This window comes from Trachypithecus francoisi, unplaced genomic scaffold, assembly GCF_009764315.1.
Source record: "Trachypithecus francoisi isolate TF-2019V2 unplaced genomic scaffold, Tfra_2.0 Lachesis_group11, whole genome shotgun sequence".
Taxonomy (NCBI): Eukaryota; Metazoa; Chordata; class Mammalia; order Primates; family Cercopithecidae; genus Trachypithecus; species Trachypithecus francoisi.
Genome location: NW_022681456.1, coordinates 125,460,504 through 125,482,356, shown reverse-complemented (window position 1 = coordinate 125,482,356; position 21,853 = coordinate 125,460,504). Strand labels below are relative to the sequence as shown.

At 50.3% G+C, this 21,853-nt stretch overlaps 2 protein-coding genes across 8 annotated transcripts; one reads left to right on the top strand and one right to left on the bottom strand.

The window, feature by feature from the left end:
- On the top strand, positions 1-11,695 carry TAPBPL (TAP binding protein like). Of its 3 annotated transcripts, none has more exons than XM_033223102.1 (7): positions 1-576; positions 1,329-1,559; positions 1,709-1,978; positions 6,441-6,779; positions 7,688-7,990; positions 10,199-10,282; positions 11,409-11,695. In XM_033223102.1, the coding sequence occupies exons 1-7, from the start codon at positions 513-515 to the stop codon at positions 11,522-11,524; spliced, it is 1,407 nt and encodes a 468-aa protein (XP_033078993.1). In that variant the 5' UTR covers positions 1-512; the 3' UTR covers positions 11,525-11,695. The 3 variants fall into 3 exon arrangements, with proteins under 3 accessions (XP_033078993.1, XP_033078991.1, XP_033078992.1); XM_033223100.1 differs by having other exon boundaries at positions 11,285-11,695; XM_033223101.1 differs by lacking the exon at positions 11,409-11,695 and adding an exon at positions 10,470-10,905.
- Positions 5,946-21,293, bottom strand: VAMP1 (vesicle associated membrane protein 1). Of its 5 annotated transcripts, none has more exons than XM_033223109.1 (6): positions 20,994-21,293; positions 20,884-20,960; positions 16,136-16,262; positions 15,752-15,910; positions 14,276-14,327; positions 5,946-6,325 (listed from the first exon to the last, which is right to left on the bottom strand). In XM_033223109.1, coding segments are annotated over exons 2-6 (345 nt in total). In that variant the 5' UTR covers positions 20,886-20,960; positions 20,994-21,293; the 3' UTR covers positions 5,946-6,320. The 5 variants fall into 5 exon arrangements, with proteins under 5 accessions (XP_033079000.1, XP_033078997.1, XP_033078999.1 ...); XM_033223106.1 differs by lacking the exon at positions 5,946-6,325 and adding an exon at positions 11,618-13,864; XM_033223108.1 differs by lacking the exon at positions 5,946-6,325 and adding an exon at positions 11,618-12,344.
- Between the last annotated feature and the right edge of the window lie 560 nt (positions 21,294-21,853).

Genomic DNA, 21,853 nt, shown 5'->3' with positions numbered 1-21,853 from the left:
CTCGACAGCTTCCTCTCTGAAATTCCAGTCCCCAAACCCAGGCTCCTGGCCGCCTCCTGGCTCAGGTCAGGATCTGGCAGAGGAAGTTTCTCAGCCGGTTACGTTGGGGCCTGCTCGAGGGTGGGGCTGAGAAAGGTCCCCAGGCTACTGCGGATCCTGTGTCTGATTTCAGATCCCCTTTTCCCAGTTATATCTCCACTTTTTTGGGACAGGAGGGGAGCAAAAGAGTGCAGAAGTCAGGTCTTGAAATCACCTGGGGATTTCTGGGTAAGGTGGGTGGAGAGAAAGGGGAACAGTAAGCAGGGCTCTGGCAGCTGCTGCACACGGCTTCACACAGAGACGCGGGCTGCCACCTTGCTGTAAGTGAAAGTGAAAGAAAAATCGACAGCAGCGGGAACAGAAGAAACCCAAAGGCTGCTGGCTGACCAGGGGTGCTTGGAGAGCCCCCTTCTCCCGCCAGGCCTCGCAAGCAGCGTAGGACTGCGGAGAAGGGTGGTGGGCAAGGAGCCTCCATGGGCACAGAGGAGGGCTGGTGCCTGCTGCTCTGCCTGGCTCTATCTGGAGCAGCAGAAACCAGTGAGTCTGGGAGTTGGGGAGAGCTGGCTGGGAGAAGAGCTACTGAAGCCCCAGGGTGCCACCCTCCCCGAGATTCCAGAAGAGAAAAGGGGCTGGGGTTGACCAAATCGCCTTCTAAGCCCAACAGGGGAAAGGCTCAGTGGCTGGCAAAGGAAGGAACCAATAGTGTGTGTGGAGGGTGGGTGGGGACTCCACAGGGAAAACGCTAAAGAGGGGCTGCCTCTGTGGCTGTGTCAGCAGCCACTGTCCTACGGAGAAGGCACTGGCGTGGGAGCTGACACTTCAAAAGAGGAGAGGACTCCCCAGGCGAGGAAATCACTTGGAAGGCGACCTTGAAGGCGGGGGAGGGGAAGGCTACCCGATATGGGAGAAAGCAATGCAGGCTCAGTGCCCCAGCAACAGCAACCACCCAGCCTCCTCTCTCTGCGGTGGCACTTGCTTTTTTTCTGAGAATTCCTTTGACTGAAAAGATAGTCTTTTGTTCAGCAGTTGGAAATGCAAGTATAAACTCCTCTGAGCAAGGCAAATCCAGGACTTTAACCCACACCAAGAAGTATTTGCCTGGACTAGCAGGTGCTCTCCAGAAAGCTGGTTTGGGGGACGACAGGAGAATAGAGGGACACAGAGACAGCTAAGATCTTGGAGGGCAATTTTTACCCTTTGATGACTCCACAGTTTGGGGGTGGGGGCAGGAAGCAAGTGTGGAGTAGCTTTCTGGGGAAGGGGGTGCTCACCCCAGCCTTTGTCTGCAGAGCCCCACACAGCAGAAACGCAGTGGCGGGCAGTGGACGTGGTCCTAGACTGCTTCCTGGCGAAGGACGGTGGGCACCGTGGAGCTCTCGCCAGCAGTGAGGACAGGGCAAGGGCCTCCCTCGTGCTAAAGCAGGTGCCAGTGCTGGACGATGGCTCCCTGGAGGACTTCACCGACTTCCAAGGGGGCACCCTGGCCCAAGATGACCCAACTGATATCTTCGAGGCCTCAGGTAAAAGCCTTCCACCTGTGTCCTTGGTCCTCCCGGGCTCCCTCCACCAGGACAGCCCAGGTCCCGATTACAGCCACACATACTGCCTCCCGTTGGCCCTGGTGTTCTCACTCCAATTTGCCCTCCGTGTGTGCCCCACTTCTCCCCAGTGGACCTGGTCCAGATTCCCCAGGCAGAGGCCTTGCTCCATGCTGACTGCAGCGGGAAGGAGGTAACCTGTGAGATCTCCCACTACTTTCTCCAGACGAGAGAGACCACTGTGGAGACAGCAGCTTGCTTCGTGGCCAACGTGCAGGTCTCTGGAGGAGGACCTAGCATATCCATGGTGATGAAGACTCCCATAGATGCCAAGAATGATGCTTTCTGGCATCCGACGCTGAACTTGCCCCTGAGCCCGCAGGGCACTGTGCGAACTGCAGGTAAGAAAATGAAAAGCAAGGCCAGGCGTGGTGGCTCATGCCTATAATCCCAGAACTTTGGGATACTGAGGCCGGTGGATCACCTAAGGTCAGGAGTTCAAGACCAGCCTGGCCAACATGGTGAAGCCTTGTCTCTACTAATACCGAAATTAGCCGGGCATGGTGGCGGGTGCCTGTAATCCCAGCTACTAGGGAGGCTGAGACAGGAGAATTGCTTGAACCCAGAATGCCAAGGTTGCAGTGAGCCGAGATCATGCCATATCACTTCAGCCTGGGCAACAAGAGCGAAACTCCATCTCAAAAAAAAAAAAAGAAAAAGAAAAGAAAGAAAGAAAATGTAAAGCAAGTCACATAAAGTTTTGCTTTTCTAAAGTGGTAAGTAAGATATGGGGGACAGAAGGAGAAGGAAGGGAACAAATCCACCTCCATCCACATTGGTCACCTCAGGGCATCCCTAGGCCTTGGTCCTTTCTTCCTAAAAACCCCTGAGTCAGGCCAGGCGCGGTGGCTCACGCCTGTAATCCTAGCACTTTGGGAGGCCGAGGCAGGTGGATCACCTGAGGTCAGGAGTTCAAGACCAGCCTGGCCAACATGGTGAAACCCCCTCTCTACTAAAATATAAAAATTAGCCAGGCATGATGGCAGGTGCCTTTAATCCCAGCTACTTAGGAGCCTGAAATGGGAGAATCATTTGAACCTGGGAGATGGTGGTTGCAGTGAGCCGAGATCGTGCCACTACATTCCAGTCGGGGCAGCTGAGCGAGACTCTATCTCAAAAAAAAAAAAAAAACCCTGAGTCCACAAGAGAATGCTTTGAAGCCCCTACCCGAAGATCCAAGCACACAGACAACCTGTATGTTATTTCCAAAATGGAGATCATTCTCATCTCACTGGGCTGCCATGAGAAAATAAGACACATTATGCTGTTCTGCTCATGGGTGCTGTCCACTGTAGTCTTATTGAGCCAAAACCCAGTTTTCTCCCAGTGAAAGGCTAGCCTGGTCTGGTGCTTTAGGGATGAAGCTCAGGGATGCATCATTTGTTCATTATCTCATTAGTAAACCCAGTACTTGCCCTCTCCAGCTCCGCACATCCTCAAGGGCACAACAAATTGACAACACGATGACAGGGTTCCCCAGAGCCCATTAATCCAAGACTCTGTGCCCCGCTTCTTTGTGTCTCCAAGAAGAGACAACCGGCCGGGTGCGGTGGCTCAAGCCTGTAATCCCAGCACTTTGGGAGGCCGAGACGGGCGGATCACGAGGTCAGGAGATCGAGACCATCCTGGCTAACATGGTGAAACCCCGTCTCTACTAAAAATACAAAAAAAAAACTAGCCGGGCGAGGTGGCGGGCGCCTGTAGTCCCAGCTACTTGGGAGGCTGAAGCAGGAGAATGGCGTGAACCCGGGAGGCGGAGCTTGCAGTGAGCTGAGATCCCGCCACTGCACTCCAGCCCGGGCGACAGAGCGAGACTCCGTCTCAAAAAAAAAAAAAAAAAAAATCTAGCCAGGTGAGGTGGCAGGCGCCTGTAGTCCCAGCTACTTGGGAGGCTGAGGCAGGAGAATAGCGTGAACCCGGGAGGCGGAGCTTGCAGTGAGCTGAGATCCGGCCACTGCACTCCAGCCTGGGCGACACAGCGAGACTCCGTCTCAAAAAAAAAAAAAAAAAAAAAAAGAAGAGACAACCAAGTCCAAGTCCAGAGAAAATTAGGGGGCAACCTCCTATCCTTGGAAAACCCTAGAACACTCTAACCTCTCTGTGGTCCAACCTAAATCTAATCTGCCACATTAGAAAAAAAAGGGCCTCGCAGCTGTCCAGTGTCTACCATACTCCTGGCATGGGTAGATATTTCTCTCTTTTTATTCCAAACCTACAAAAAAGGTGAAATAATAATATAATGAACACCTACATACCCTACACCTAGATCCACCAATTGTCACCAATTTGCCACATTCACTCTCCCCATGACTCCCCGTGTGTGTATATGTGTATGTGTGTATTTTCCTCTGAACTGGGAGTAAGTTGCAGAAGGCAACACTCGAACCCCAAATGCTCCCATCCATAGCATGTATTAGTTTACAGCGAAGGACAAGGACATAATCCTTCACAGTTGCAAAACCATCATGTCGGAAACAAACCAAAGTGGGGGAGTAGTCTACCCATGGTGCAGGCAATAAGGGAGTGCATGCAGAGTGTAAAATATTTCAGAACAATAATAAAATCGGCTAAAAGTCAGATGGCTTTATAGTCTCACCATCTCCTGACATTGGCAGTTCTGAATATTATCAGTGATAAAATACTCCTCCCTGCCAGGGCAGACTGTCCCTATCTCCCCACACCACTGCCTACTATGTCATGGATCTTCATCCTTTTAGATACTTTTTAATTGATACAATAGTAGTCTCAACTATGAAGTTCAGGGCATGGTGATGCACACCTGTAGTCCAGCTACTCAGGAGGCTGAGGCAGGACGATTGCTTGAGCCCAGGAGTTTGAGTCCTGCCTGGGCAACATAGTGAGACCCTGTCTCTCTCTCTCTCTTTTTTTTAACAGTCTTATTCTGTCTCCCAGGCTGGAGTGCAGTGTCACGATCTCGGCTCACTGCAACCTCCGCATCGCAGGTTCAAGCGATTCTTGTGCCTCAGTCTCCCAAGTAGCTAGGATTACAGACGCACGCCACTACACTGGCTAATTTTTGTATTTTTAGTAGAGATGGGGTTTCACCATATTGGCCAGGCTGGTCTTGAACTCCTAATCTCAGGTGATCCACCCACCTCGGCCTTCCAAAGTGTTGGGATTACAGGCGTGAGGCACTGTGCCCAGCCTGAGACCCTTCTCTTAAAAAAAAAATTAAATGTCTCCAAATTCAAATTTCTCCACTTGTCCCAATATGTTTTTTTACTGCTTTCTTTTTCTAAGTACACAGTTCAAACAAGAATCATGCAGTGCATTTAGTTGTGTTGTTCCCTATTTTAATCTAGAACATCTTTCACAGAATTGACATTTTTGAAGGGTCCAGGCTAGTGGTCTTGTAGAGTATCCCACCATTTAGATTTGTCTGATTGTTTTCCTCATGACTAGATTTAGGTTAAGCATGTTTGGCACAGATACTACTACCACATGCTTTTTTTTTTTTTTTTAATCAAGATGGAGTTTCGCTCTTATTGCCCAGGCAGGAGTGCAATGGCTCGATCTTGGCTCACCGCAACCTCCACCTCCTGGGTTCAAGTGATTCTCCTGCCTGAGCCACCCAAGTAGCTGGGATTACATGCATGTGCCACCACACCCAGTTAATTTTTGTATTATTAGTAGATACGGTGTTTCTCCATGTTGGTAAGGCTGTTCTCGAACTCCCGACCTCAGGTGATCCACCCGCCTCAGCTTCCTAATACCTCATACTTTTTTTTTTTTTTTTTTTTTTGAGACGGAGTCTCGCTCTGTCGCCCAGGCTGGAGTGCAGTGGCCGGATCTCAGCTCACTGCAAGCTCCGCCTCCCGGGTTCACGCCATTCTCCTGCCTCAGCCTCCCGAGCAGCTGGGACTACAGGCGCCCACCACCACGCCCGGCTAGTTTTTTGTATTTTTTAGTAGAGACGGGGTTTCGCTGTGTTAGCCAGGATGGTCTCGATCTCCTGACCTCGTGATCCGCCCGTCTCGGCCTCCCAAAGTGCTGGGATTACAGGCTTGAGCCACCGCGCCCGGCCTTTTTTTTAACATTTTTTGAGATGGAGTTTCACTCTTGTTGCCCAGGCTGGAGTGCAATGGTGCAATCTTGGCTCACTGCAACCTCCACCTCCCATATTCAAGCAATTCTCCTGCCTCAGCCTCTCGAGTAGCTGGAATTACAGGCACCTGCCATCATGCCCGGCTAATTTTTGTATTTTTAGTAGAGACAGGGTTTTACCATGTTGGCCAGGCTGGTCTCAAACTCCTGACCTCAGGTGATCCACCTACCTTGGCCTCCCAAAGTGCTGGGATTACAGGCGTGAGCCACCATGCCCAGCCACCACGTGCTTTTTAAACTCTTGTTCCTAGTCTTCACAGCATCCTTGCTTAAGTAGGTGAGCTTGGTAACACCAAGTGACTTGTCAAAGGTCACAGAGCCAGTAAGTGGAACACCAGGGTTTCAGAGCTTTTTCTACTACTCTACTAGTACTTACCTGAAGATTGATGGTAACTCTCAATTTTGCATGTGTATTTTTCCTGGTGAGAGATCCATAGCTTTCACTAAATTATCCTAGGGTAAGTGATCCCAAAATGGTGATGGCCATCATGCGTACCATGTGCTGCCTTTCCAGAGCCCCATTTCTTTGTGGTTCCGTGTGATGGAAAATAAGCTCATCTAGCCTGTCAGGCGAGAAAGAAGAGGCAGGTGTATGCCCATAACATGCCCACAGCTTGGACATCAGGTGACCGCAAGGAGGAAGTAGCTCACAAATCACCCCTCTTTTCCTTGTCACAGTGGAGTTCCAGGTGACGACACAGACCCAATCCCTGAGCTTCCTGCTGGGGTCCTCAGCCTCCTTGGACTGTGGCTTCTCCATGGCACCAGGCTTGGACCTCATCAGTGTGGAGTGGCGGCTGCAGCACAAGGGCAGAGGCCAGCTGGTGTACAGCTGGACCACAGGGCAGGGGCAGGCTGTGCGGAAGGGCGCTACCCTGGAGCCTGAGCAGCTGGGCATGGCCGGGGATGCCTCCCTCACCCTGCCCAGCCTCACTATACAGGACGAGGGGACCTACGTTTGTCAGATCACCACCTCTCTGTACCGAACTCAGCAGATCATCCAGCTCAACATCCAAGGTGAGGCCAGGACATGGTTATCCCAGGGAAGGGGATATAACATGTCCCCAGGGAGCGTTTCCAGACTGGGACCCAAATGCAAGAGTGCTTTCCTGAGAAGCAGGCTTCAGTCCCACCACTTACATGCCATCTTCACTGCGGAAGCACAGATGGCATCAGATAAGGAGTCCCGCTGGTCCAGGATAATTCCACCAAGAGATTTCCAGTCCAGGATCCTGCTGCCCTGCTGTGGCCGGTCTCCATCACCCCAGTCCTTTTGGACCACATCCTGAACGGCAGCAGCAACAAACCAAGGCAGGGCAGTGGAAGCGGTTCTGACCATTATCACTGCTATCCTTTAAAATCTCTGGCGTAGAGGCTGGGCGCGGTGGCTCACGCCTATAATCCCAGCACTTTGGGAGGCCGAGGCAGGCAGATCACGAGGTCAGAAGTTTGACACCAGCCTGGTCAATATGGTGAAACTCCATCTCTACTAAAAATACAAAAAATAGCCAGGCGTGGTGGCGGGCGCCTGTAGTCCCAGCTACTCAGGAGGCTGAGGCAGAAGAATTGCTTGAACCCAGGTGGCAGAGGTTGCAGTGAGCTGAGATGCCACTGCACTCCAGCCTGGGCGACAGAGCAAGACACCATCTTAAAAATATATATATATATCTGGCTTAGAATGACGGTAAGAAGCCAGCCAACCTTTAGTTGGCTTTACAACTATCACTTTTCTGGAAAATGTAACTCCCCCGCCCCCACTTACGGACTGCATCCAGGTGGGCCCCGCACACACCCTCACCGTGGTACACCACCAAGCGACACGTTAGCCTCCACAATCTACTCTCATCTTGGCAGGAAGAAAAGGCTTCAGGCTCCTCTGCTGGAGTTAGATCCATGTGTAATCTTATTCCTCATTCTTTCTCCAGCTTCCCCCAAAGTACGACTGAGCTTGGCAAACGAAGCTCTGCTGCCCACCCTCGTCTGCGACATTGCTGGCTATTATCCTCTGGATGTGGCAGTGACGTGGACCCGACAGGAGCTGGGCGGATCCCCAGTCCAAGTCTCTGGTGCCTCCTTTTCCAGCCTCAGGCAAAGTGTGGCAGGCACCTACAGCATCTCCTCCTCTCTCATCGCAGAACCAGGCTCTGCAGGTGCCACTTACACCTGCCAGGTCACCCACATCTCTCTGGAGGAGCCCCTTGGGGCCAGCACCCAGGTTGTCCCACCAGGTACTGGGAGTGTCCTCCTTTTCCCCACCTCCACACTAGGGCTCATGGCTCTCCTGCCCCAGCTCATCCATGGCCTTGTTCTGCTGCCCATCCACTTTGTTTACAGCCCTGGCTTCATGCTCCTGCCCCAGCTCCTGGTTGTCTTTCCCAAGGTGGCAGCTGCCACAGCTTCTACCACACATCCCCTGAGGCTTCGTTATACTCCAGCCTCCAGGGTGCCAGGCAATGTGCTTAAGGCTGGAGATCACAGATGAGTAACTCCTGATCATGCCATCCAGGAGATTAGTCCAGTAACAGAGACAAGACTTAGTAGACAGAGAAGATGACATTTGAGCCAAGTTAACTAGCTTAGAGGGAAGGGAAACTCAAGATAGAAACAATAGCATCTATGAAAGCCAAATCATACAACAGCCTAAAGAGACTTTGGAGAATTGCAAGTAACTCAGCACAACTAGAGCCTAGGGTATATGGGAAAAAGGGAAAGTGGCTCAGAAGATTCAGAGGTAATTCTATTTATTGAGCATTTACATGAATCAAGCACTGTAGAAAGCACTTAAATGTATGATTTTATGGATTATGACTCCCATTTTACAGGTGAGTAAACTGGCACTTGCAGATGTCAATGAATTTGCCCAGGGTCACCTATCAATCAATGGTAAAGAGAAAATGTGAAAAACAGGCAACCGGATTCCCCTTACGGGCTTAATTAAACCCTGTAGATCTCACTGGGCCTTCAAGATGGAAATTCCTGAGAGCCATAGCACGCTGTTGAAAGGTTTTATTATTTATTTATTTATTTCATTTTATTTATTTGATACAGAATGCTGCTCTGTTCCCCAGGCTGGAGTGCAGTGGTACGATCTCAGCTCACTGCAACCTCCACATCCTGGGTTCAAGCCATCCTCCTGCCTCAGCCTCCCGAGTAGCTGGGATTACAGGCACGCACCACCAAGCCTGGCTAATTTTGTGTTTTTAGTAGAGATGGGGTTTCACCATGATGGCCAGGCTGATCTCCATCTCCTGACCTCAAATGATCTGTCCGCCTCGGCTTCCCAAAGTGCTGGGATTACAGGCAGGAGCCACCGCACCCTGCCTGTTGAAAGGTTTTAAACAGGAAAGGGACAGGAAAGAACCCGCAACTCAAAATGGAAACAGCCAGGAGCACTGGGCATTTGGTCGCTCATTAGACTGTGAACTTCCCCAAAACTGAGGTTTCACCTCAGCTCACATCATTCCCCAACTATTTACAAAATCCCAGTTAACGGGTTGTTTTTATTTTGTTTTGCTTTGTTTTATTTTGTTTTGAGATAGGGTTTCACTCTGTTGCCCAGGCTGGAGTGCAGTGGCACGATCTCGACTCACTGCAATCTCTGCCTCCTAGGCTCGTGATCCTCCCACCTCAGCCTCCTGAGTAGCTGGGACCACAGGTGCACACCAACACGCCCAGCTAATTTTTTGTATTTTTGGTAGAGACAGGGTTTCACCATGTTGCCAAGGCTGATCTTGAACTCCTGAGCTCAAGCCATCCACCCATCTCAGCCTCCCAAATTTCTGGGATTACAGGCATGAGCCACTGTGTCCAGGCAAGTTAACTCTTAACAAATAAACCGGCCGGGTGCGGTGGCTGAAGCCTGTAATCCCAGCACTTTGGGAGGCCGAGACGGGTGGATCACGAGGTCAGGAGATCGAGACCTAACACGGCTAACACGGTGAAACCCCGTCTCTACTAAAAAATACAAAAAACTAGTCGGGTGTGGTGACGGGCGCCTGTAGTCCCAGCTGCTCGGGAGGCTGAGGCAGGAGAATGGCGTGAACCCGGCAGGCGGAGCTTGCAGTGAGCTGAGATCCGGCCACTGCACTCCAGCCTGGGTGACAGAGCGAGACTCTGTCTCAAAAAAAGAAAAAAATAAAATAAAAATAAAAATAAATAAATAAATAAACCAACCTAAATCTCACTTGGAAAGCAATTTTTCAAAACTTGTCCTTAGGTGAGAAGAGGTAGAGAATTCTGTGTGGAGTAACCCACGAGTATCCAGCAACCTTATGAATAAGTACAAATGCTGCTGGGTGCCTTGTTCCAGGCTCCTCAACCAGGGACTCACACACACACTCCTTAGCTCCTCCTCCCTGGGGTGGACACTGCAGGTGAGGGCTCAGCTCATGATTCCTGCACACGATAATCCCTGCCCATGTTGCTCTCACCTACAGAGCAGAGAACAGCCTTGGGAGTCATCGTTGCCAGCAGCCTCTTCCTTCTTGCACTGTTGTTCCTGGGGCTTCAGAGACGCCAAGGTAAGAGCCTGGTTGCCCTTGGCTCTGGACCTGGCCCACCTCACCCACTCTAACCACCTCCCCACCCAGACCAGGGTGGAAGTCCAGATGCCCCAAAGTCCAGCCACTCACCCATCACAGCCTCCTGCTTTTGAGTTTGCCCTAAATGAAAATGAAACCAGTCGTGTTCCCTCTTGTTTTCTCCTAGCTACCTCACTTAGGTCTGTCAAGACTCTGAGGCACTCTGGGTAGCCACTCTCCTGCCTCAGAGTAGAAAGAAAGAGCAGTCATGTGCTCCCAGAAGGACTCTAAGTCAAGTCGCAGAGCTAAAAAGGCATGAAGGTGGTACCAGCTCACGGGTCACTGGGCCTGGCTCTGCATAGGCCTCTGCCTTCCTTCACTGTGCACCCTGGGCTCATGCACCAAGGCGGAGAACAGGAAGAAGTGAGGGGACAAGAAGAAGGCAGAATGTCCAGATGGAGGTTAAGACCAAAGAGCCAGGTTGGTGGTGTGGTGGTAGGAAAACAAAGCTGGAAGAAATGGAGAAGGAACAAGTGAGGGACAATGAGGCACGGGCTGGGGCTGGGCTACCCCTCCCAAACTCAGCTCTGTCAAAATAAAAGCCCCTTGTGTCTGCTGTGTGACCAAGCGTTTCCACTTTCCTGTCTTCCTCCATACTGGTCCCAACTGAGCCCTGTCCCCAAGCCTAGCGGCTCCAACTTGCAAAGTGTTTAAGGTAGAAAACAAAGGCCCTCAGAGGCACCCCCGGGGCTCCATCTCAGTTGCATCGCAGCTGCAATTAGGGTTCTGCTCCTTCGGATAACTGCTGGGAGTTTCAGGATACCTGCAAATGCCTCACTCCCTCAGCTGCAAGGGAGAGATTTCTCCTTTTATTCATGTCTAAAATGTGCCTGGTCAATACGGTGGAACTCAGCATACCAAAACTGTATGTGAGGATGATGGGGAAAAGGGGGTAAGGAGGTATTCACTGACAGCCTTATCTGTGCACATCCTCTGGGACAGGACAAGCAGGCCAAGGACCTAGGAAGGAGCACAGGCCGCAGATGGAAGACGCCTGAGGGAACCTGTGCTTGTTTGCTAGTGTGAGATGCCCACGCAACTTCCTGTCCTCACTTCCTCTCACCAGCACCTACAAGAGTTGGGCTGCTTCAGGCTGAATGCTGGGAGACCACTTCCTGTGCTGACGCACAGACCTCCCGTCTCCAGGAAGACCGTGCAGCACATGTAAGCCAGCCCAGCTGACCTAAAGTGACATGAGACTACTGGAAAGAAATGACACCCTTCCCCCCAAGCCCCCCAACTACTCCAACCCAAACAACAACCAAGCCAGTTTAGTGGTAGGAATTTGTATTTTTTGCCTTTGTTCAGAATACATGAAATTGGTAAATATGCCACATGCCTTTGGTGGAAGTACAACTGTTGTTATTACTCTATACAAGTATGAGATCAGGGTTAGGAAAAAAAGACAAAGAGGTGATGACAGACACACAGTGGAAACCCCACATCGCCTCATGGCAAACCGAAGAAGGGGATGTGGGAAGCTCAGCTTCATTTGACTGCAAAGTCCCAGGGTTTAGTTGCACATCTGCTCATGCACATGAGTGGTGGGAGGGAAGGGGATAGCAGACACACACACACAAGGGTACAGGGTGGGTGAGAAAGAAAGTAGAAGGGCTACTACCCCCGAAGAACAAAGCCAACTACACCTGGTGAGCCTCAGAGGGACAGAAACCCAGGAGTGAGTTCTGTAATAGGGCTGGGAGAGCCAAGAGGACCGATTTGCTCCAGGCTTGGGACACATCGAGGACAGTGGTGGTTCTTCTCCAGCGGTGACCCCCTGCATGAGGCAAGGAGGAGCCCAGAGGAGAGTGGAGACCTTCGAGGGGGGCCGTTGGGAGGGTACTGACTGCTTTCTTCCAGCTCTTCAGTCCCGCCCTGGGGCAGGACGAAGGGAATATGGGAAACAAGGGCGAAGGGAAAGGAAGGATGGTTTTGTGCAATGAAATGCTGCTGCATGGAGAGTGGGCATCCAGACCCTGCCCAGCATGGCCTCACCCTCTTCCTGTTCGTGGACCGAGGGAGGAAGGAATAAAGGGCCATGAGTATTCCCCGCTCTGTTCCCAGCCTGTCCTCCTCCCCTTGCACCTGCGTTTATCCCACATTAATAACCCATCCTGAAGCTCAGCAATTGCCCTGAAGATAGGCTGAGCAGATCCCATCCTCAGGTTCCACTGTCTATACACACAAACCATGCAAAGAGGAGGAAGAGAAAGGAGGCAAAGTAGAATTCAGACAGGTAAGGGTGGTTCGAAGGGGAATATACTGCAGGAAGAACAGAGAGGCAGTTCTCAAGGAGAAGGCTCCGTGACAGCACAGCAATACACAAGCACACCTGTCACAGGCTGGCACGCCTCCCCGCAAGGTGGGGCTGGTGGGTCTACACAACTTCTCTGCATCCTGAGGATCAGCAGGGCCTCAGGAAGAGACCTCTTGCCTCATCCCTGTCTTTGGCAATGCACGGGTGGTGTGGAGGAAGAGACTCCATGGGTATCCAAAGATCTCACACTTCTAACAACACCCTCACACCCCTTCATCAACAGGAAGAGAGGAACGGGACCCTCTTTAATGAGGGCAAGGAGTGGCTTCCTCTGAGCTTGTTACTTTCAAATTAAGCACTCGACTCACTGTTTCTCTATAACTAATAGGCAATCTCTCTCTTTATGCCAACAATTAACTGGGAGCTAGGTGAAATTATTTGGCTAGATAAAACTACTGGCTAGATGAATTTATTTGGTGCCCTCATACAGAATGCTGTAGAAAAATGTAAAGAAGAGAAAGCTCCTTCCAGTTAGAAGCACATGGGACTGCTTCTAGGATGGAAACAAGTCCTGCTATTTTCACAATCCGTAAGTGTTCTCCAGGCCTCTGGAGAACAAAGTAAAGTTGCAATATCCCCAAAGACATAGAAAATCCTGGACGAACAGATTAGAAATAACTACAAAAAACAAGTTTTACTTTCGAAAAGCGTGCTGCACTGAAACCAAGTTGAACTTTGGTCCACCCCCAGGACCCTCTCCAGGCCTGGCCCGGGAGGGAAAGCTCCACATGACCAGGCAGCACTGAGTGAGCTGCCATCTTCCCAGTCCCTCTCTAGCTCCTGCCAGTGACCAGGTTTTCTAGGAGACATCATGGGCACCGATACTCTTCTCCTCCCAAGTCTGGGCAGCTTCACGGGTACTTCGCCTCAGCCACTCCCCTCCCTGCCCCTTCCCGTGGCCTCCAACTCTTTGGGGCTTTGGGGGAACTTGAGAGTACAGAAGAAGCGCGCGGGAAGGAGGCGCCCGCTGTTGCTCTTCAGGTAGTGACTTAGATTGCGCCACGAGCAGCATTTCTAGTGTCAAGGGACAGAGTGCAAATGAACGCAACGCAAAAGGAGGAATGGGTGATGGAGAAGCCTGGGCTGGAATGGAGGATGGTGGGTGGGGACGTGTGTCGAGAGAGCAAACAGAGGGGAGAGGACACGAGTGTGGATGGCAATGGAGAACAGGGAAGGGGTGGCACATTCTCAAGTAAAAAAGTAGACTGGACACAGGAATCAGGAAGTCCCAGACGGAAAAGAGAAAGAGACAGGAGAAAACAAGAGGGCAAATTACACCAAGTTACCAGACATTCAGGTCTTTCCATTGTTAAGTGCCCCATCCCCACGGTCTCCCTCCAACCCAAGCCAGTGACACACAGCATAGCCCTACTTCCTCAGAACAGGAGGCGCCATCTCCCAGCAATGCCTTGCAGGGGGAAGCCTCATCCATCAAAGAAATCCCTTGTCTCTGCCCTTCCTCGCTCCCGAACCAAGTGATGATTCCATAGCAGCGGTCTCCATACCTCAGTCAGAGCAGCCCCACTCCCCAGGCAGGCAGGCAGGCAGGCAGGCAGGGAGAAGACTCCAGGACCTTCCCACCTCTTCAACCCACCAGCAACCTCAGCGATACTTACTTACAATAACTACCACGATGATGGCACAGATGGCTCCCAGCATGATCATCATCTGAGGAAACGTGGACAAAAAATGAGCCCTTGGGTTTCAGGAATGAGGAAAAGAGCCACATCCCTAATGCGAAACAGAATTCCCTCCACCCTCGGGACAGTGGAAAACACTCATCACCCAGGAGACCTGCAGGCTTCTGAGAGAGGCCCTACCCTTCTGCTTCCCGGGGATCATAACCCCAGCACGTCTGTAGCTTTTCAGATTCATCACAGGACCTGCACTGAGCTCCTCTTTGCTTAGTTCCTGGTGTCTTGGGGCTTTAGAAGGCATTCCAATAGAGATACAGACTCTGGATGTTTAACCAATTGGTTCAATTTTCACTGTGAAGTGTTCAGCTCATTCCCAAAAGTTGCAGTTATTTAAAAATATATATTTCAACCAGAGAAAGCTAATTTAAAAGAAAAAGAAGTATGTGTGTGTATATATATATATTATGTGTATGTGTGTATATAATATATATGTGTGTGTATATATGTGTGTATATATTGTGTGTATATATATTTTGTGTGTGTGTATATATAGTGTGTATATATATGTGTGTATATATATGTGTGTGTTATATATTGTGTGTATATATAGTGTGTGTATATATATATTATGAAGTGTGTGTATATGTGTGTGTATATATAGTGTGTGTATATATGTATGTGTATATATGTGTATGTATATATAGTGTGTATATATGTGTGTGTATATATGTGTGTGTATATATATATTGTGTGTATATATATATTTTGTGTGTGTATATACATTGTGTGTCTATATATTATGTGTGTATATATTGTATACACACTGGGTAACAGGGAGAGGCTGGAACAGTTTGGAGGGCTCAGAAGAAGACAGGAAAATGTGGGAAAGTTTGGAACGGCCTAGAGACCTGTTGAATGGCTTTGACAAAAATGCTGTCAGTGATATGAACGATAAGGTCCAGGCTGAGGTGGTCTCAGATGGAGATGAGGAACTTGTGTGTATATATATTGTGTGTGTATATATATTATGTGTGTGTATATATATAATGTGTGTGTGTATATATAATGTGTGTGTGTGTATATATATATATAATATGTGTGTGTGTATATACATATACCTGAGCCATTGTGCTGATGCTGGGTGTGTCTGAGGATGAGACAGGTGAAAATTTTTGCAGGCCTCTCCTACAGGGAAAAGCTCCTTAACTAACCATTCCAGACTCCTCAGGGTAGCACTTTTTCCCGGATAGCGGTTCTGAATCCTCTAGCCTACCCTGGTGGCCAATTCTGGGTAATGCAATCTCAAAAGGAGGCTTTTCGGATTTCCTCCCAAGCATTATGCTGGTCAGAGAGATGCTGCACCATCAGAGGGAAGAAATGTAGAAGTTGAGAATTTTCTTGCCTTCTACCAGGGGAAGCCCAGGAAAAGACGGAGGAGGGGACAAGAAAATTCACCTTGCAGTTTTTCCACCAATACTTCCTCTTTAGCTTTGCAGCACTGCTCTCAAATTGTGATGCTCCTGCCTGCAAGGCATCAGCTCGGTCATCCAGCTCTGACAGCTTCTGGTCCCTCTCCAGGACCTTGTCCACGTTCACACGTATGATGTCCACCACCTGAGGAGGGCACAGAAACAAAGCTACTAAACTTCCTGCCAAAGACAGAGGAAAGAACAACAACCAGAGAATCACAAGTCTGGCCCTGTGCAACTCTAAAGGGTGCTCTGCCTCTCAGGGCCTTTTTGACTATTCTCCTATGAAAAAAGGAGAAAAGATAAGAAGTTCCCTTTTGTTCCAAACTCCTAGATTTGGAGACTCTCAGAGAAACAGCTATCTACCTACCTCCTCCACTTGTGCCTGGGTTTGCTGTAGTCGTCTGTTACTGGTCAGGTTAGGAGGCGGGCCAGGGGGACCCCCACCTGGGGCAGTCCCTTCTGTCCCTTCAGCAGGTGGCTGAGCTGGAGCAGACCTGTGGAAAGACATGGGCAGGGTACACAAAGTGACCAAGACAAGAAAGGAGCAGGGCGTGGTAGCACACACCTGTAGTCTCAGTTACTCAAGAGGCTGAAGTGCTCCTCGCGTCCTCCTGGCCCAAGAGTTCAAGGCCAGCCTGGGCATCATAGCAAGACCCCATCTCTGAAAAAAACAGACAGAAAGGGCCGGGCGCGGTGACTCACGCCTGTAATCCCAGCACTTTGTGAGGCCAAGGCGGGCGGATCATGAGGTCAGGAGATTGAGACCATCCTGGCTAACACAGTGAAACCCTGTCTCTACTAAAAAATAGAAAAAATTATGCAGGCGTGGTGGCGGGCGCCTGTAGTCCCAGCTATTCAGGAGGCTGAGGCAGGAGAATGGTGTGAACCTGGGAGGAGGAGCTTGCAGTGAGCCGAGATCGCGACACTGCACTCCAGCCTGGGCGACAGAGCGAGACTCCATCTCGAAAAAAAAAAAAAACAGACAAAGGACTCACATGCATCCTCACCCCAAACCACTTAAACAATTATGATTAGACTATACAAAACTAGAATGGATTCTTACTCCTTGGCAATCTGAAGTAGGGAGATGCAGCATAGAGGCAAGAAGTAAAAGATGAAAGACTCTACAGCAACATTCGGATGGGGTTCAGGGACATCCAGCATGGCATCAAGAGATCTTGTCTGGGGCTATCCTTTGACCCAACTCAAACAAGTCCTCTGCCATGATGGCTACAGGGACAAATGTGCTAGCCTTGTCCTACGTGGCTTTTCCCCACTGATAATGGTTTGGCTGTGTCCCCACCCAAATCTCAACTTGAATTGTATCACCCAGAATTCTCACATGTTGTGGGACGGACTCAGGGAGGCAACTGAATCATGGGGCCTATCTTTCCCGTGCTATTCTCGTGATAGTGATGAAGTCTCCCAAGATCTGATGGTTTTATTAGGGGTTTCTGCTTTTGCTTCTTCCTCATTTTCTCTTGCTGCTGCCATATAAGAAGTGTCTTTTGCCTGCCACCATGATTCTGAGGCCTTCCCAGCCATGTGGAACTGTAAGTTCAATTAAACCTCTTTTTCTTCCCAGTCTTGGGTATGTCTTTATCAGCAGCATGAAAACAGACTAATACAGTAAATTTGTACCAGTAGAGTGGGGCGTTGCTGAAAAGATACCCAAAACTGTGGAAGCAACTTTGGAACTGGGTAACAGGGAGAGGCTGGAACAGTTTGGAGGGCTCAGAAGAAGACAGGAAAATGTGGGAAAGTTTGGAACGGCCTAGAGACCTGTTGAATGGCTTTGACAAAAATGCTGTCAGTGATATGAACGATAAGGTCCAGGCTGAGGTGGTCTCAGATGGAGATGAGGAACTTGTTGGGAACTGAAGCAAAGGTGACTCTTCTTATGCTTTAGCAAAGACACCAGCAGCATTTTGCCCCTGCTCTAGGAATTTGTGGAATTTTGAACTTGAGAGAGATGATTTAGGGTATCTGGCAGAAGAAATTTCTAAGCAGCAAAGCATTCGAAAGGTGACTTGGGTGTTGTTAAAAGCATTTCATTTTAAGAGGAAAACACAGCATAAAAGTTCAGAAAATGTGCAGCCTGATGATGCAGTACAAAAGAAAAAAAAACACTTTTTTGAGGAGAAATTCAAGGCAGCTGCAGAAATTTGCATAAATAGCAAGGAACCTAATGTTAACCCCCAAGACCACGGGGAAAATGTGTCCAGGCCATGTCAGAGGCCTTCACAGCAGTCCCTCCCATCACAGGCTTGGAGACCCAGGAGGAAAAAGTGATTTTGTGGGCCAGGCCCAGGGTCCCCATGCTGTGTGCAGCCTAGGGACTTGGTGCCCTATGTCCCAGCCACTCCAGCTGTAGCTGAAAGGGGCCAACTCAGAGCTCAGGCCCTGGCTTCAGAGGGTGGAAGCCCCAAGCCTTGGCAGCTTCCACATGGTGTTGAGCCTGCAGATGCACAGAAGTCAAGAACTGAGGTTTGGGAACCTCCGCCTAGATTTCAGAAGATGTATGGAAACGCCTGGATGCCCAGGCAAAAGTCTGCTGCAGGGGCAGGGCCCTCATGGAGAACCTCTGCTAGGGCAGTGCAGAAGGGAAATGTGGGGTCGGAGCCCCCACACAGAGTCCCTACTGGAACACTGCCTAGTGGAGCTATGAGAAGAGGGTCACCATCCTCCAGACCCCAGAATGGTAGATCCACTGGCAGCTTGCACCGTGTGCCTGGAAAAGCTGCAGACACTCAACACCAGTCCGTGAAGGGAGCCAGGAGGGAGGTTGTACCCTGCAAAGCAGCCAGGAGGGAGGCTGTACACTGTAATGTCTGCCAGTTCACCCCTTTTAATATTCAAGTTATTGGTTATGGTTATTGGTCTATATGGCCAGTTATTGGTTATGCTTCACACAAGATGAGGAAATCAGAGCTACCATAACAGCAGCTTAGAAAATCACCAAAGGCAAATCTATGTAGGTGGAGTGACTCAGGACTGTTTGTTTGCTTTGTTTTTGGCAGAGAAAATGGGGGTTTCACTTAGATAGAATCTGGGGCCCAAAGCAATTACATTAGTTATGGAAACTGTTCCAAGAGCATAGACAGGAAGCAAAGATGCTATAAATTGTCCTCAATGTGCGTGCATTATAGACATTCTGTCCCCTCCTTTTCTGGATTTGGCACAGAGTCTTGGTTACAGAGATGTAAGTCCCTTGGTTACTTACATCCCAAAGAGAGATCTTGGTTTACTGTACTATACACACAGAGAATGTTCTCTCATTCTGTACCACTCAAAGCTAGTGTGTGGTCTTCAAGACAAACTCCTCTCCGTGTCCCAAAACATGGAGGCTAAACTCACCTCCTAAAGAATTCCCAGAAGTATAACCTAAGTCATGAGATGTTCTCGGCCAAGGAAGCACCCACAGGCAGTGGGGAGATCTCTCAAATTTGACGGAGAACAGAAATTATAGTAAGAACTCAGACAGAAGCAGAATCTCACCAAACATACTTCACAGGAGCAGTCCAAGAGTAAATGCAACAAAAATGAAACCATCACAAAGTTACCAAAAAGGAAACTATTTGACTAATAGAACTAATACCCAGAAGCTCCTCTTCCTTGATTAAGTGAATTTCTTTTAGTCTAAAAAGATAGAGAATAACTCCTCAGAGAGGCTATAGTAGCAGATTACACCTGACTCATTCTCCACTTAAAGGATCGCTTTCCCATTTCCCTCTAAGGTGCAAAGGAGGTAAAGCAAAGATAGATACAAAGTCATGGGAGCCTTAAGACTTGTCCTGCCACTGAGCTAGCTAAGCAATCTAGTTCTCGACTTAAGGCAGAAAATTCAACGACTAGGTAGCAGCCAGGGTTGGAAGCAGTCCAGGATGGTGGCACCAATGACAAGAGTAAGGTCAGAGACCTCATGATGCCCCACTAGCCACCAGGATTTCTCCGTTGCCTTCTGTTCATCCCACGTGGATACTATCTGGAGGCCCCCTCCCCAAAATGAAAACAACTGGAATTCTACGGCTTGCCCAAAATGCATAGAACACTCATATCTGGTTAAAACCATAGAAATCAAAAGAAAAAGTGAAATGGCTATGAAGTATTTGCAAGGCCAATTTCCTTACTACTTTTTGGGAGTTGGAAACACTCAGCGGTAAAATATCTAGGGATAATTACAACCCTTATGTAACACAAGTAAATCTTTCCCTTTTTTGTCACTTATAGAAGCAACATAAATACATCTAGGAGCAGGCCAGGGTAGTAATCAGAAAGAAAAATCTGTATTAGACATATTGAGGTCTTGAAAGAGAAGTACTTCATTTGTTTAGCCGTAGTTTTCCCACAGGATCTTGTGAAGCGGGTGATGTTGAAGATTGCTGGAGACTAAACTGTGTGTGTTGGAGGAAAGGGGGAAAGCTCAGCTCTCCCTATTTCTCCTCCAAATATTTGGTAAGACTCGGTGATAGAAAAACGTCTCCTATACGAGTGGCCTTGGCATGAACAGCCGCTTGGGATGACAGGCCACTATCCCACTACCCCTTGAGTCTTTCTGAGCTGCTCACCTGGTGCCAGAGAACTAGCAGATAAGTTTCTGGAACTTTGCTCACTGCCATGAGGGGGGCTAGACATCACAGTTTGGGTGAGGGGTAAACAAATCCAGAGAGTGGAGGGCAACCCAAGTTAACAGCTGGCAGTTGCACCCATGACTGTCTTTCCTGAAGCGCTAAGCAGTGATTTAGCCAGATGACAGAAATGCCTTTCAAGTCCCTTGCCCAATTGTCCTCATCCACCACCCCCAGCCCCCGCCCTCTCCGAGTCTCCACTATACCAAAACCAGAACGAGGCGCCACTCAGACGACAGGAGAGGGTGCAATGATTGCGGGACCCCTGCGCCCCTGCCCCGCCCGTGGGGTGCTAGCTGTGGCTGGTGCGAGAATGGGGTGCTGGCCCCCCTCCCTGGGGGTGGCCTGGTCCGGAGGCGGCGCGCGGTGGTGGCTCCCCGCGTTGCTGCAGCTGCTGCAATGCGCCATTTTCCGTCCCGCAGAGTCGGGAGCTTGGAGTGAGAGTTGTCAAGGAGGTGCCGAGCCTCCCACACCAGAGTCAACTCACATTTTTCTGACAGAGAGAGTGAGGGGCTGTTCCTCTCCCGAGGCTGCGGCGAGACACCCGGCGGGGGACGCTGCGGCTGAAGTGGACGCAACTGCCGAGCTCCGCCTGGCGCTGACCACTCCGAGGTCTAGCTGCGGTGGAACTTACTGCAGCTGCCGCGCCGGTCCCCGCCTTTATTAGCGCTGACCACGCCTCCCGGATAACGGTGACAACCCCGCGGCCCAATCCATGCCCAGGACGGTCGCCCGGCGCTACAAGCCTAGCCCGCCCCGCCCCTGCCAATTGCCAGTCCCAAGTCTTCTCTCATCCGACTCCGGAAAGGAGCGGTTGCTCTGAGCATCCTTCAGTGATCAATGCAACCATAGTTTGCGCTCCAGTCTGGCGGAGGGACGGGGCGGGGTGGAGTGAGATCTGTGCCTTCGGGGGGCGCTTCAGGAGTTCATTAGGCATTTGTGGTGCCTCCCAACCAATCGCTGGGCAGTTACTAAAGCCCGTGCCCGCCCCTGCCCCGCCCCGCGCCGGGACTCGCGCGTTCCGCGGGAGGCGGTGGCACCCTGGTGCGCGCCCAGCCCTGGTGCCCAGCCCTGGTGCCCTGCCCTGGCCCTCGCTCCGTCCCCACCGCCCCGCCTCTCACTAACGCTCTGAGGGTGCGGGAGCCTCGAGACACAGCCGCAAGCTCCCGGTGCCAGATAGCAGATGCGGGGTTCAGTCCCACCAAAGCAAGCACGAAACTTTTCGTTCATCCGTTTCTTTCAACATAGCCTTCCTAAATTGAACTCCCTCCCAAACCTGCTCCAGTCCAGGTTACCACGTCGACTCAGTAGCCCAGACCAGAAACCTGGAAACCATCCTAGATTGCCTCCGCTTCACCTTTACCTCTCCCCCAGTTATCTGCCAAGTCCAGCTGATTTTTCCTTCTTGGTATTCCGGTAATTATTTCCCCTCTGCTCACTATTATCCATTTCCTGGA